Below are 15,448 nucleotides of genomic sequence, written 5' to 3'. Positions count from 1 at the left end.
ATTTCCTTTTCTCTAAATAACAGAGAAATAAAGAGAAAGAAAAGAGAGAAGAGAAGGTTAGAGGAAGAATTTGGGCAGGAGGACAACTTTTCAGAGTCATAAAAATATGAGGAATTTGACAAAAATGGCCTGGCGATTTTTGGAGGAAGTAAAATCCACACACGTTGGATTTAACTCGGTAAGTTCGAATTTCGAAACTCATTCAAATGAACTCCAAATGGGTTGAAATTATAGGAGGTGACCCTACACAATATATGTGATTTATGGGCAGATTTGGGACATTTATGGGTAAAGTAAAATTGCCACTCAATTTTTACTAAAAGGTCCCAAAGGAAGAAGGGGAAGTTGAGAAGGATAAAAGGAAATTTGAAGAACGGTGCTTATGTGTTTGTGGGTGATTCCAAGCCAATGGAATGGTTTAATATAGCTCCCTAAATATCGGGAGGGTATGTTATAAAGAGAAGTCATCCTTCCCTCGATTTAAATGGATCGAAGATCCATACGATTTATTTAGTTGAGATGCAAAAGATTTATGAGATGATGGCATGATGACATGATGCAATGCACATGATGCAAAGATTAAATGCAACGGACCAAACAAACTCACATGACGAAAAACCCAGAAACCCTGGAAGGCATCTGAAACTCCGGTCTTGGGGCGTTACACTAGCGGTGCATCAAGGACATAATTCTTCTGTGTAGCAATGAGGATAAACCTCAGATCACAGATCCAATCCGCATCATTGCTACTAACATCTTTCAACACAATTTTCTCTAGGAACATATCAAAATAAACACAGGGAAGCAACAACGCGAGCTATTGATCTACAACATGATTTGCAAAATACTATCAGGACTAAGTTCATGATAAATTTAAGTTCAATTAATCATATTACTTAAGAACTCCCACTTAGATAGACATCCCTCTAATCCTCTAAGTGATCACGTGATCCAAATCAACTAAACCATGTCCGATCATCACGTGAGATGGAGTAGTTTCAATGGTGAACATCACTATGTTGATCATATCTACTATATGATTCACGCTCGAACTTTCGGTCTCCGTGTTCCGAGGCCATATCTATATATGCTTGGCTCGTCAAGTATAACCTGAGTATTCCGCGTGTGCAACTGTTTTGCACCCGTTGTATTTGAACGTAGAGCCTATCACACCCGATCATCACGTGGTGTCTCAGCATGAAGAACTTTCGCAACGGTGCATACTCAGGGAGAACACTTCTTGATAATTAGTGAGAGATCATCTTAAAATGCTACCGTCAAACAAAGCAAAAATAAGATGTATAAAAGATAAACATCATATGCAATCAAAATATGTGACATGATATGGCCATCATCATCTTGCGCCTTTGATCTCTATCTCCAAAGTACTATCATGATCTATATCGTCACCGGCATGACACCATGATCTCCATCATCTTGATCTATATCAATGTGTCATCACATGGTCGTCTCGCCAATAATTGCTCTTGCAACTATTGCTATCGCATAGCGATAAAGTAAAGCAATTATTGGGCACTTGCATCTTATGCAATAGAGAGACAACCATAAGGATTTTGCTAGTTGTCGATAACTTAGTTACAAAACATGACCATCTCATACAATAAAATTTAGCATCATGTCTTGACCATATCACATCACAACATGCCCTGCAAAAACAAGTTAGACGTCATCTACTTTGTTGTTGCAAGTTTTACGTGGCTGCTACGGGCTTAGCAAGAACCGTTCTTACCTACACATCAAAACCACAACGATAGTTTGTCAAGTTGGTGTTGTTTTAACCTTCGCAAGGACCGGGCGTAGCTACACTTGGTTCAACTAAAGTTGGAGAAACTGACACCCGCTAGCCACCTTTGTGCAAAGCACGTCGGGATAACCGGTCTCGCGTAAACGTACGCGTAATGTCGGTCCGGGCCGCTTCGTCCAACAATACCACCGAACCAAGGTATGACATGCTGGTAAGCAGTATGACTTATATCGCCCACAACTCACTTGTGTTCTACTCGTGCACAACATCAACGCATAAAACCTAGGCTCGGATGCCACTGTTGGGGAACGTAGTAATTTCAAAATTTCCCTACGCACACGCAAGATCATGGTGATGCATAGCAACGAGAGGGGAGAGTGTGATCTACGTACCCTCGTAGACCGACAGCGGGAGCGTTATGACAACGCGGTTGATGTAGTCGTACGTCTTCACGGCCCGACCGATCAAGCACCGAAACTACGGCACCTCCGAGTTCTAGCACACGTTCAGCTCGATGACAATCCCCGGACTCCGATCCAGCAAAGTGTCGGGGAAGAGTTCCGTCAGCACGACGGCGTGGTGACGATCTTGATGTTCAACTGTCGCAGGGCTTCGCCTAAGCACCACTACAATATTATCGAGGACTATGGTGGAAGGGGGCACCGCACACGGCTAAGAGAATGATCTTGGAGATCAACTTCTGTGTCTAGGGGTGCCCCCTGCCCCCGTATATAAAGGAGCCAAGGGGGGGGTGCGGCCGGCCCTAGGAGGAGGCGCGCAGGAGGAGTCCTACTCCTACCGGGAGTAGGACTCCCCTCCCTTTCCCTAGTTGGATTAGGACTTGGGGGGGAAGGAGGAGAGGGAAGAAAGGAAAGGGGGGCGCCGCCCCCCTCCTTGTCCAATTCGGACTTGGGGGGGGGGGCGCGGCAGCCCCTAGGCCTCCTCTCCTCTTCCTCCACTAGGCCCATTAAGGCCCATTAGGTTACCGGGGGGTTCTGGTAACCTCCCGGTACTCCGGTAAAATGCCGATTTCACCAGGAACACTTCCGATGTCCAAACATAGGCTTCCAATATATCAATCTTTATGTCTCGACCATTTCGAGACTCCTCGTCATGTCCATGATCACATCCGGGACTCCGAACTAACTTCGGTACATCAAAATATATAAACTCATAATGAAACTGTCATCGTAACGTTAAGCGTGCGGACCCTACGGGTTCGAGAACAATGTAGACATGACCGAGACATGTCTCCGGTCAATAACCAATAGCGGAACCTGGATGCTCATATTGGCTCCCACATATTCTACGAAGATCTTTTATCGGTCAGACCGCATAACAACATATGTTGTTCCCTTTGTCATCGCTATGTTACTTGCCCGAGATTCGATCGTCGGTATCTTAATACCTAGTTCAATCTCGTTACCGGCAAGTCTCTTTACTCGTTTCGTAATACATCATCTCACAACTAACTCATTAGTTGCAATGCTTCCAAGGCTTATGTGATGTGCATTACCGAGAGGGCCCAGAGATACCTCTCCGACAATCGGAGTGACAAATCCTAATCTCGAAATACGCTAACCCAACATGTACCTTTGGAGACACCTGTAGAGCTCCTTTATAATCACCCAGTTACGTTGTGACGTTTGGTAGCACCCAAAGTGTTCCTCCGGCAAACGGGAGTTGCATAATCTCATAGTCATAAGAACATGTATAAGTCATGAAGAAAGCAATAGCAACATACTAAACGATCGGGTGCTAAGCTAATGGAATGGGTCATGTCAATCACATCATTCTCCTAATGATGTGATCCCGTTAATCAAATGACAACACATGTCTATGATTAGGAAACATAACCATCTTCAATCAACGAGCTAGTCAAGTAGAGGCATACTAGTGACGTTTAGTTTGTCTATGTATTCACACAAGTATTATGTTTCCGGTTAATACAATTCTAGCATGAATATTAAACATTTATCATGAAATAAGGAAATAAATAATAACTTTATTATTGCCTCTAGGGCATATTTCCTTCAGTTGGTCCTACCGTGTGTTGGTAGCACGCTAGCACCACATAGTGTAGTCGCATTATAGTTTCTCGCGGTCTCAACTGCCACTCGCCATAGCAACCTCGACCCTCGGTGTTGTTCTCATGGCTCTAATTCCTGAAGGCTACCCCAATACGACAACCGATGAGCAACTTGAAAGAACAATAGTGATAGATCTACGGGATGTTATTGTTAAAGGAAGCATCATTTTGATATTTCAAATTTGCCCATAAGACAATCCAAAATCCCTTATGTTATCAACAATATTTTATTACCATGGAAATTAGAACTGCAAGTGTCATGTACAAATTTTGGCAACCCCCTCCACAACCCCACAAATATTTAAAAGCAGCCCCTATCACACTCCAAATACATCTAGCTATATGACAATGAAAGTAGATATGCTCTATTATCTCCTCCTCACAAACATGATAGCTACCTTCACGAGCTCATTTCTTAGGTTATTATTTCAAAGAAGGTGAAAGGGGGTGTGGATCGATATGAATGGAGTAATGATACGCGCGCATGTGTGTGTGTGTGGGGGGGTGGGGTTGAATAGTCCCCTGAAAAACTTCTATACCGAGTTTTAGGGTTGACAAGTTTTTAAATTATCTGGTTGGTCGTTAGGACCTCCTACACATACAAGCTAACAAGAAAATGGCACCCAAAAAAACTTGCAAGAAAGTAGGGAAGTTTAGTAGGATGCAAGGGGTTGGCTCGACTATGTATCTCGAAGTTTGGATAGTTGGCCACAAAGAAAGTGATATCTGGACCTTGTACAAACTCTTGATTCCCCCACAAAGCATGAAGACTCTCAAGTGGCTCCTAATAATCCAGCGGGCGCACACCCTCCAAGAGTAACAAACAAAGCAAATTCAGTTGGTAAAACTCCTCTAAGAATTTTCAGTTAAATCACTCTCAATAACCCATACAATCTCTCTCACAAAGATAGCCTTGAAGGAAAAAGGGGTGAGGGGTTCAAAATGGAAGGAGCTTGGCCTTTAAGGATTCAAGGAAATAGCTTGCAACCACCCAAACACAACTTCAATGACGGGCCATGCTGTCTATCCAATTATTAGAGATCTTTGGCAAGTCTTTCCGCAATACAAACCAAGTTGTTGATTGTCTAACGAAATCTACTTGGCCTATGATTTTTCGGACTTTATCTCATCAAAATTTGTAAATAACATTACTATTACATGATGAATAAAACCATATTTTCTGGAAAAGAAAGATAATATGTACTTCCAGTGCTATGTGGCATACTATTGGATGTGTAAGACGTGACCTTGCCAATTCACCGGTCATGTGTTAAAGTGTACTACTCCCTCTGAATAAGAATTAAGTCAGCCCCTGATTTTAGGTCCTCAATTTGACTAGCGATACATATATGGTATATATAAAAATTATATCTCTAAATTCATTGTCAAATGAACTTTCTAAATATATATATTTTGTGTCATATATACATGTTTTGCTTGCTAGTTAAATCGATGACCTAAATTTTCTTGCTCGATTTAAATTTCCATCGAGACTCGGAGGGAGCAGTGGGAATCGTTGTTGCTTATGGTTTAAGTTTCAACCCATGCTCCTGACCCTGTTTTTATTAAAGAAAAAGCCTAAAAAGAAGGGCCGAAAGCGAAAATGAAAGAGAAGGAATCATTTCAAAAAGCCACCCAGTCAGGGACCCGTCTGTAAATTTTCCTTATTCAGTAGATGAAAGAGGAGCAAAAAGATCCAGAAGCTTCTAGTCCCGCTCACCCTTTGCCTCCGCCGTCTGAGTCTCGAAGCGAAGGCCACACGAACCAAGTGAGCCAACCCTCGTTTCCGTGCTCCGGCCATGTCGATCTCGTCGGCGCGCCAGCGCCGGTCCACGGCTGCGTCGCCGCTAACCGACGACGGGTACTCCAAGGAGGCCAAGGAGAGGAGGCGGCGCACCGACGGCGAGGAGGTGGAGGAGGGCATGCGGTGGTTCCTCCCGTTCCTGGCCCTCGGCCTCCTCCGCCACATGAGCGCGTCCTCCAACCTGATCCACGACTGCGACGAGGTGTTCAACTACTGGGAGCCCCTCCACTTCCTCCTCTACCGCTCCGGCTTCCAGACCTGGGAGTACAGGTCCGCTCTCGCTTCCACTAGTCTAAACCCTAGCTGTACCGGCCGTTTCGTTGCTTGATTCGTGGTAGTGGATTTGCAGGGGTTTAGGAGTGTATGGGTTTGTGCTCTGATTTGGGTTAGGAGAGAGCCGTGATGGGAGGTTTGCCTAGTGACCGTCAGTGGTTTTTGGTGGGGATGCACAGATCCGCTTCACTGTGCGGCATAATTTACTCTGATTTCTTCACGGTGTGGGGGTAGCTGCAGGTTACTATGCTCGCGTATAGTGGGGATGGTTCGGAGGATTTGATGGAATCATTTGATTGAACTATTGAAGGGATTTGGAGGGGTGTATGCATTTGCTCATTCAGTTATTTTGAAGGTTTACTGTTCCAAAAGGGGCCGTCTAGCACCTATGCTTCTAAGTAAGCTAAAACACTTGTGAAACATGGTGTTCTAGGTTTGGTCTGAGTTGTGAAGTTTGCAAGTTCGCAGCTCAGGCATCTAAATGTGTCAGACTGTAAGATTACACTTTCATTTTGATTCAAGTGGAAAACAAATGTGTTTACACTTTCCTGGCCTGGGCTGCATATGCCTTGCTTAGCGCCTTGGTTTTATCTGGTGAGTTTCCAAGGTGATTTGAAGGGTCGAAGATGCAACATTTTAGGTTTTGTTCCAGTGATAATGTGGCCGGGGTTTGTTGAATTGTTTCCATGGTCTCACGGTGTTATGGAAACAATATCATTGTCTCGTCCTTAATATTTGTGGAAAAAATGTTGAGATGAAGTCACCAGAGATTTTTAGACAGGTAGAAATTATGATGAAGAAGTCATAATGCGTGGTAGAAGTGGCCAAAAAACGACATTAGTTTATTTGTATTTGATGACTTCAGTTCAAGGTTGATTTATAGTAATGTAGAAATCATGATGCTGTTTGATGTAGAAATCATGACACAGAAGATATATGTTTAGTGACAGAAAATGGCCCATTGTTTGTTTCAGAAATTAAGAATTGATGGTTAATTTAACTGTATTTTAATGACATCGTTTGTTGACTTGCCAATCCTTGTGATATATTATTCATCTCTTAATAAGCTTAAAATTAAGTTTTGATACTTCACTAACATGTACTGCCAATGCTTATTCTAAAATGCCAATATGCCATTTGGAAGGTGCATTTGTGTTTGAGACAAAGGTTCCAATGCTCTGCATTCATTGGGGTTGGAACCTCAGTTTGATGGAAGTTAGGTTGCTGATATTCTTGTCTTATACACATGGAAGATTGTATCATAGTGATTTCAAATTAGGAATGGCGATGAGGCATCTGCAATTGTGGCTGAAATATTTCTTCCATAGATATATGATATGTAATGGCATATCTTGTGACCTGCAATATTATCTGATTTCCCCTGAGTACACCCAACATATTTAGAGGCCGGGGCTGCATGTGTATTTGTGCAGAAACCAGAGAACATTAGACACTAAATCTAACTGCAAGTTTTGTTTTGTTTTGTATTATTGACATTAATAGAAGGACTTTGATTTTGATTCTCCATAATTATATTTTTTGCAGTTCCGACCATGCTCTTAGGTCATATTTGTACCTTTTCATTCATGGTCTTGTAGCTGGTCCTGCTTCATCAATCTTTGGCGGTGAACATAAGGTTTGCAGCGTTTTACTCTGTATTCTGTTTGCATTTGTTAGACCTGCTAATTACCCCCTTATAGTTGCACTATCTTTGTCTAGTGCTAATCACATTTGACTTATTCTGTTGTGCTTGTAAAGGTTCGTGTGTTTTACGCTGTGAGAATCTTTCTTGGACTTCTATCGACTATAACAGAAACTGTTCTGGTAGTTGCTCTTTCAAGAAGATATGGAAAGAGACTTGCTTGTTATGTCCTTGCAATGCTATGCTTAACCAGTGGCTGCTTCTTTGCTAGTACCAGTATGTTTGACATCTCACAATTTCTATTACAATGTCCATATGGAAGCTCTATTGCAGATTTTTATTCAAACTAGAACATTGATTTTATCTTATTTTAATTTGTATTGCAGGTTTCTTGCCAAGTTCGTTCTCCATGTATGCTGTAACACTTTCATCGGCACTCTTCCTTCTAGAGAAGTATGCTTGTGCAGTCGCTGTTGCAGCTGCTGGAGTAATTCTTGGCTGGCCTTTCTCGATTTTGGTGTTTCTCCCTGTCACTGTTTACTCATTATTCAGGGGACATTTTAAAAGGGTGTTTCTGTCTGGACTTTTGACTTCACTATGCCTTCTTGTAAGTAAAGCCTTTACAGTATCAGTATTTTACGTTGTGAAAAGGTCCATTTTTATATGATTATCACAAATTTGTGCTAGGTCCTTTCGGTTGTTGCTGATTATTACAGCTATGGTAGATGGACATCATCCGTGTTCAATCTTCTAAAATATAATGTGCTTGGTGGTGGTGAGAGTCACTTGTATGGAACAGAGGGGACCACATTCTACTTCAGGAATGCATTCAATAACTTCAATTTCGCATTTGTTTTGGCTCTGCTATTCGTGGGGGTTGCACTATCTGCAAGGAAGAACTATGCCCCAGATCTGTTGATAGTTGTCTCTCCTGTCTACATTTGGTTGGCTTTCATGTCTTTGCAGGCGCATAAAGAAGAAAGGTAAGCATCAGAGTGTAAATACAATCTTATCGATCAGTTTAACTTGTAATATAATATAAGAAATCAACTTTTAAGTGTAATGATTTTTCTCTTCTTGAAGACATTGGGCAGAGACAACTAGAAATATTCGTTTATGTTAGTCTATTTCTGGGCCTTAAAAGAAGCTGCATCAATGTAGTGTATACTCCTTCTGTATCACTTGCATGGTTAGATAGCTTTATTTGATTCGTCAAGGGGTGCCTTTTCTTCCAGTATATTTATGTTCTCTGCATCCCCTCAGTTCCATTGCTTGCTTGCTGACTGTTGCAGTAACAATTATAGAAGTTAACCAGTGCGAACTTCCTGAGTTCAGATGCAATAGCGAGGTGTTCCCAGACTGTGTGTTAACCTATAAGCTTCCAAATTTGTCAATTTGTTTGGTTTTCTTGTATTATTGCATACCCATTTCTAATAACACAGTTGAGTTGTACATTTGAACTATCTTAATCTAACTTAACATTCAATGAATCTAATTTTAATCAGCTTATGTGAAACCAATTTTATGTGTTCCATGATCAGCCAAACCGACCAATCTAGTCCTTACGTGATGCACACCATTCTTACTTTTTTTTACTGCAACCATTCTGACTTCTTTTTGGCTGCAATCATTCTGGCTATTTGCTAGTTGCTACTGGTAACCTATTGGATTAGAGTTTTCTGGTACGTATATAATTATTTAGAAGAACCACCAGTTTTCTTTATATCGCTGTCATCATTTTCTTTTAAATTTTTTGCGCATCGTTGTCATCATTATTTTGATCTACAGGAACAACATCTTGTTTGTGCTGTGTAAAATTGACTATATGAAGGATGTTTTTTTATATTGTCCTAATCCTGCTGGTTAACGCTACTCCATGCATGAAAGCTATAGAAACTAAAACCACACCTTTTCCTCAATCTGTTGTGCAGGTTTCTCTATCCAATTTATCCATTGATATGTGTGGCAGCAGCTTCTGTTATTGACAGCTTTCCTTATTTTTTCCACGACAAATATGCAAATGAGCAGTCAATTTTTGAGAAGGTTAACTTGGCGTTCTTTATCACACTTCATGTGTTTTAGGGACTGGGGATGGTTTTATATTTTCTGATACATTTGACAGATAGCGAAGGGTCTGCGGCCTTTGATCCTAGGCTTTATTTTGTGCACCTCACACAGCCGAACATTTTCTATGTTGAATGGATATGGTGCTCCTCTGCAGATCTATCGGCATCTAGAATATCATGAAGATACTGGGCCTGGTAAGGACCTAACTATATGGCTCATTAAGCAGGTTTCTTGTGTATAGACAACATTTATAGCAATGACTTTTGCCTGCCTATTATACAAAGCTATTAGGCCGGATCAGCTGTAGCATTAGACACTAAAGAAAAATAATGGCTTTCATCATTACATCTGTTACCACGATTTTCTGTAACCTCATTCTATAAGGCTGCCTTATTGTAGATGTAGTAGTTCTACAAATGCAGCTGTTGTGTTAACTTAACGAGTAAGCATATTTATGTAGCGTCGAGCAAACCTTCAGCGAAAATTTTACTATCCCTAATATGTTAACAGCATAAAGTTCTTTGAACTAACTACCTAATCTGTTTCTGCACAGGGTCTATTCTGTGTGTTGGAAGTGAGTGGCACCGCTATCCTTCATCATTCTTCGTACCCTCCTATATCAGCGAAGTTCGCTGGATAGACGACGGTTTCCGAGGCCTTCTCCCATTTCCCTTCAACGAAACTCTGGGAGGCACCACTGCTGCTCCATCTTATTTCAATACCAAGAACAAGGCCTCCGACAAGCAATACGTACTCCCCTTTCCTAGAAGTTCCACAACGCACCTTTTCCTCTGATAATACTCTCTAACGCCTGCACTTTTTTGGTCGCAGTTGAAGGACATTGGAGCCTGCAACTTACTGATGGAACTTGATCTGAGGCGGCCTTACCCCTCTCGTGGAAATGACCTGTCAACATGGGAGGTAAATCGATACTCTAAATGATCTGCCTTCTTCTCAATGCGTTAAAATCCGAGTTCTGCATCTGATAATACTTTGCAAACTCTTCCAGACACTGGCAGCGCTACCATTTCTAGACAGAGAGCTTTCGCCGGCACTATACCGGTCGTTCTTCATACCATACCAATGGGAGCACAAGAATGTTTTCGGCCTGTACAAGTTGCTGAGGAGGCTGCCTACTGACCAAGGGCAACTCAAAGCTAACTCATCGGCAGATGCCGCATTTGCTTCTGTGAGCTGAATCTTAGGTTTAGCCGGACCGAACTGATTAGCGAATTTTGTTTCCTAGATTTTCATTCTGATGGGCGTTCCCCCAGTTTGAGAAATGGGGGCTATGTTATGTGTAGGCTTTGTAGACTGGTTCGTTCCAATCCAACACACGGAGTTGTCCAACTGAATTCCTTTTTCCAGCTCTCCTGACTGATGATGCTGTGAGACTATTAATGATAAGAAAAATCTGTATGCAGAGCATTCCTCTAAGAACAGGGAACGAAGAACATGTAGGTGAGAGAAATCTCCGAATCAGTACGGGAACATGAGAGGGAGTGGGAAATGATTGAACCGTGTCTGTAGCACGCCATAGATATCAACGCCAACATAAGAATCTAGTACAACCGACCAAATCCTAAAATAGGTTAGTACAGTATATAATTCACTCGTAGAGTATGTATGTAGTCAATAATTTGAAATAGCTAAAAAGTCTTATATTAGAAAACGGAGGGAGTACAACCGACCACTTTATTACAGTATTTACCTAGAGGAATACATTTTCCAAATGATCGAAGAAATTATGAGGGGAATGTTTGTCCCTTGGAAATCTAAACAAGTCTAAAGATATTTATTTATGCTACTCCTACATTACATCCTTGCTCAAAATGCCTACTTGCTAATCAGGATCAGAACAGCTAAGAACCTGCTTTAATTATGATTACGATAGCCTCTTAATAAGCAAAAATAAGGACCCGATAAGTGTCACACGTGTGGCACAAACAGATAGCAACTCCGAACGTTTTTTGATGGCAAGGTCAGTGACTCGAGGATGGCAACTTTAGATGTTAAGAATGGCAACTTCCTTTTTGGATAGCAAGTTCTGAAAAAAAAATTGTGTTTTTTTTTCGGATGGCAACTTTGGTTGTAGAAAAGTCAGGGCAAGAGTATTTCATGTCACACGTGTAGCATTTATCATTTGGAAAAAAAGTGGGTGAAGACTATAAAGGAAAATGGTGCCAAAACGAAACAGAATAAAAATTGCAATTTGCGAAACTGATTTCATGAGTATTTATTAGGCGGCTTTATTAGGAAGAACACTCTGTGATGCCACTCTCGCTATCGCTCTTGCACCCCTGTCTGCTCGTCTGCCCGCTCCATTGATCCACTACACCCCGTCCTCGCCGTCGCGCGCACCCATCGCCGCCGCCTGTAGATCCAGTCCCACCGCTCGTTCCCCACGCCTCGCTCTTGTTCCTCGTCTCTACATGGAATGGGAGGACAATATGGGGGGAGCGCAGAGTTGTTCCAGATCTGGGACGAGACTGCGCATGGACATGGATGCCACACGATGATGGAGGCGCATCAGGGAGCAAGTGTCACCGCCTCCATCATGCTCATCCAAGTTGGTGCCGCACCCACTGGCGCCCTGGGTGGAGACTACAATTGAGCATGCAGAGTAGGTCACAGACAGGGAGATGGGCGGCGCCCCAATGCTCGTCGAAGTGGGTCAGGGATCCCACGGTGAGTTTGATGAACAACACTTGGACTCTCGCGCATTTGGAGATGCTGGAGAAATTGAATCCGGACGCAACAGTCAAGGAGAAATTTCTCTAGAAGCAACTTGCGGCGGACATGGCGGAACTCAAGTCAATCGAATTGGATCATGAGCTGCAAGCGATGCAGGAGGAAATTGCTCAACAACACCCTGCAACTCAGGTGTAAAGGAATCAATCCCCTCCCCACCACTGAGAGGCTCAGTCTTGGATTCAACTGTCATTGGAGGTGATTTGGATGTTCTGACCCATGAGCCTGGCGATGCCCCTACGAGTGACTACCAGTCGGCACCTTCTTATTTCGGTTGGCCACCGTTGCACGATCTGGATCCGCGGCCACATTCCATGCCTTCTCTTGCTTCCATTGCCACTCAGCTTGTCCAAGTGTCTCCCTGGAGCAAAAATGGATCCAAGCTCCTCTCATCCTTTGACGGAGGAGGAACTAGCTTTATAACTTCGAATGATGCACTGAGCAAGGCTAGCCATAGCATGGGCATTCGAGAAGGCTAGAAGAAAATTGACAGTGATAATTGCAGCCAGAACCAACCAGGCAGAGCTCGCCCACATGCCGACGAGGATCGATGGACTGGAGTGGTCAAGGGGAGAAGCGCAATCATCGATCCCGAGCAGCATGCGAGGTGGATGAGTTTCCTCATGGACAACCCACTTCCCGAGTAACCCCTCTAGCTGGATTACAATTGGATTCCCCTCTCTGACAGATGCCGAATGCTTCATCGTTGCGCCACACTCCTTCGGTGAGGTTGCTGCCCCAGCTACAAGTCACTAGAGTGGGGGAAATCCCTTGCTTTGCCTGTCCTCCCTTCCAGCGGGCCCGTGGTGTCAGTCAGGAAGATAGAAACAAAGGGAAAGCCGATGTGTCCCTAGAGAAACTATTGGATGGAGATGCAGGAATCAAAGAATATTTCGGCCAGCTATGTGTTTCGGGGGCGTGCGAATCGTCTCCTAAGGTTTTCGCTCTCTCCCACCTGTTCTGGCCGCCCATGCTTTCGCCCACTCAGATTGCTTCCCAGTTGTTCTTGATCAGGGAGACCCCCAAAGCCTCCCAACTCCAAAACCACTCTCAATGATCCTTGCTGACTGGGAGGGCTCGAACACTTTGTTTGAGGACATCCAAATCATGGCCGAGAATCATGGTAGGGGCAGGGGAAACGGGAGATGAGGGAACTAGCGCAATAATGGAAGTGAGGGAGATCCTATGCAAGGGCAATTTCATTCAGACCAAGGGAATTAGGGGAACTGGTAGGTACCCCCATATGATCCTCAACTTGGTCCTTCTCGATAAATCCCTTTCAACTATGTCTTCCCAAATGCACCCCTTCCTTCTCGGGGTTTCCAAGGGCCCTTCTTTGCAAATCCGTCGCCTAACCAATGGATGAACCCTGCCTGGGGTACGGTGTTGGCCAACCTTCTGGAGCACCATGTATGAATTTAGGGAGCACCCCCTCTAGATTTGCTCCACCCCAACAGCAAAATAAGCCTCCCCTAGCCAATGCAACAAAAAAAAAATCAACAACAAGCTTAGGGAACAACCCAATGGGATAGCTCTGACATGTCAAAACACCATCAGCAACATAGGAAAGGAAAGTCTAACAATGCTAGAGAGAAATTCCAGGTCGGAGAAAGCCGTCGGAGAAGCTCAAGGCTTTGAAGAATATGTTGTAGCAATTTGTACTGTATTAACTATGGGGAGCCTGGTCATAACAAGACCCGGTGCAAGAGCCCATCATGTTGCTTCATTTGCAAGATGGTCACCCACAAGGTTGAAGGCTGCCCTGACAAAAGGAAACCTAGGAAACCTTTAGTTTTTATTGGAAGTGTTGCATTTGGGTTGGTGTTCTTCCAAATTTTGGTTCCAGATGTTAATGAACACCATATAGGTGTTGTTAAGAATGTTGGATGGGTTTCAATTGAGTCTGGTCAGGTCACTAAGGAAGAGTTTTCTGCAAAATTCTCTGCTATTTACAAGATGGCCTTGGCAAATTAGGAAACTTGATGATTGGACTTTCCTGGTTTAGTTCCCTCACATCCTCGGGGCTCAAGTTTCTAGATACTCTATGTTTGACCTACCTGATTATGAAGGGGTGACAATTAAAGTTGAACTATGGAAAGGAAACCTTGAACCTAAAGCTGAATTACAAAATGTATGGCTACAGTTGGAAGGAATTGATCCTAAATGGGCACAACGATCCACTCTGGAGCAAATTGCTTATGTTCTTGGCTCTTTGGTTGATGTTGACTGGCAAAGCTTCTTAAAAAATCTAGTTGAAAAGGTTAGGATCAAATGCAAGGACCCAAAATTCCCTCTAACAGACTTTTTGGAATTGGTGACAAGTTGTTCATAATCAAAATTACAATAGAACATGAGACCCTATTTGAATATGATGACCTCTTGAAAGAAGAGCTCAACCAGGATAAAGATGCTGCCTATGGAGGGGATGTTGCCCCACCTAGTTCTAGCATGGGGAATACAACTCTGCAGTCCAATGTCTCTTCAAACAAGAACTCTTCTGAGACCTTCAGCAACAAAACTTCCTCTTCAAGAAAAGCTGCTCTTGAAATGCTTCAACAGCTTCAAGACCCACATGTAGAAAATATGTGCTTGCTAAGAGAAATGGAACTCACAGATGTGGAATAACCGCTGACAGTGAGTTGGATGATGATGAAATATCGCGTTTGAAAAAACGCTGTGTTTGCATCTCCCCCTTTCAAGTGTAGAAGTCTCGAACTTTGTCTCACGATTTTCCTCTCGAGCGAGCACATACCTAATAGTTTCTTCTTGAGCATTTTTCTTAACACAAGCTTTTGGCCCAAAAGAGCCCTTGTTTCAGCCACCACGTCTAGTCTCCCAATTACTTTCATCGCAATGGAGAGTTGAAGGCGGATGTTGCCAATCCAACGATCACTCCATCTTTGCAATGCCTTCATCGTGGCATGCAGCTTGTTGTCAGCACCACGAACGGGTTACCCTCGGATGGGATCGATTGCCAAGCATCTTGCATTGTATCTAGGAAGCCCTCAATCTTGGGCCAGAAACTTTCAAATTTGAAATGGCGACCCAACTGGAAAT

General features: G+C 43.1%; 1 protein-coding gene across 1 annotated transcript; it reads left to right on the top strand.

The window, feature by feature from the left end:
• Positions 1–5,531: 5,531 nt before the first annotated feature.
• EBS3 (Alg9-like mannosyltransferase family) lies at positions 5,532–11,063 on the top strand. Its single transcript, XM_048706512.2, has 10 exons — positions 5,532–5,928; positions 7,477–7,567; positions 7,690–7,849; positions 7,960–8,180; positions 8,261–8,556; positions 9,505–9,616; positions 9,696–9,834; positions 10,194–10,390; positions 10,472–10,561; positions 10,650–11,063. Exons 1-10 carry the CDS (start codon positions 5,654–5,656, stop codon positions 10,836–10,838), a joined length of 1,770 nt encoding a protein of 589 aa, XP_048562469.1. The 5' UTR covers positions 5,532–5,653; the 3' UTR covers positions 10,839–11,063.
• Positions 11,064–15,448: the final 4,385 nt, after the last annotated feature.

The sequence above is a fragment of the Triticum urartu genome, chromosome 3A (genome assembly GCF_056163025.1).
Source record: "Triticum urartu cultivar PI428250 chromosome 3A, HENAU_Tu73, whole genome shotgun sequence".
In the NCBI taxonomy this organism is placed as follows: Eukaryota; Viridiplantae; Streptophyta; class Magnoliopsida; order Poales; family Poaceae; genus Triticum; species Triticum urartu.
The sequence above is the reverse complement of the archived record's forward strand: the minus strand, read 5'-3'. Positions and strand labels throughout refer to the sequence as shown.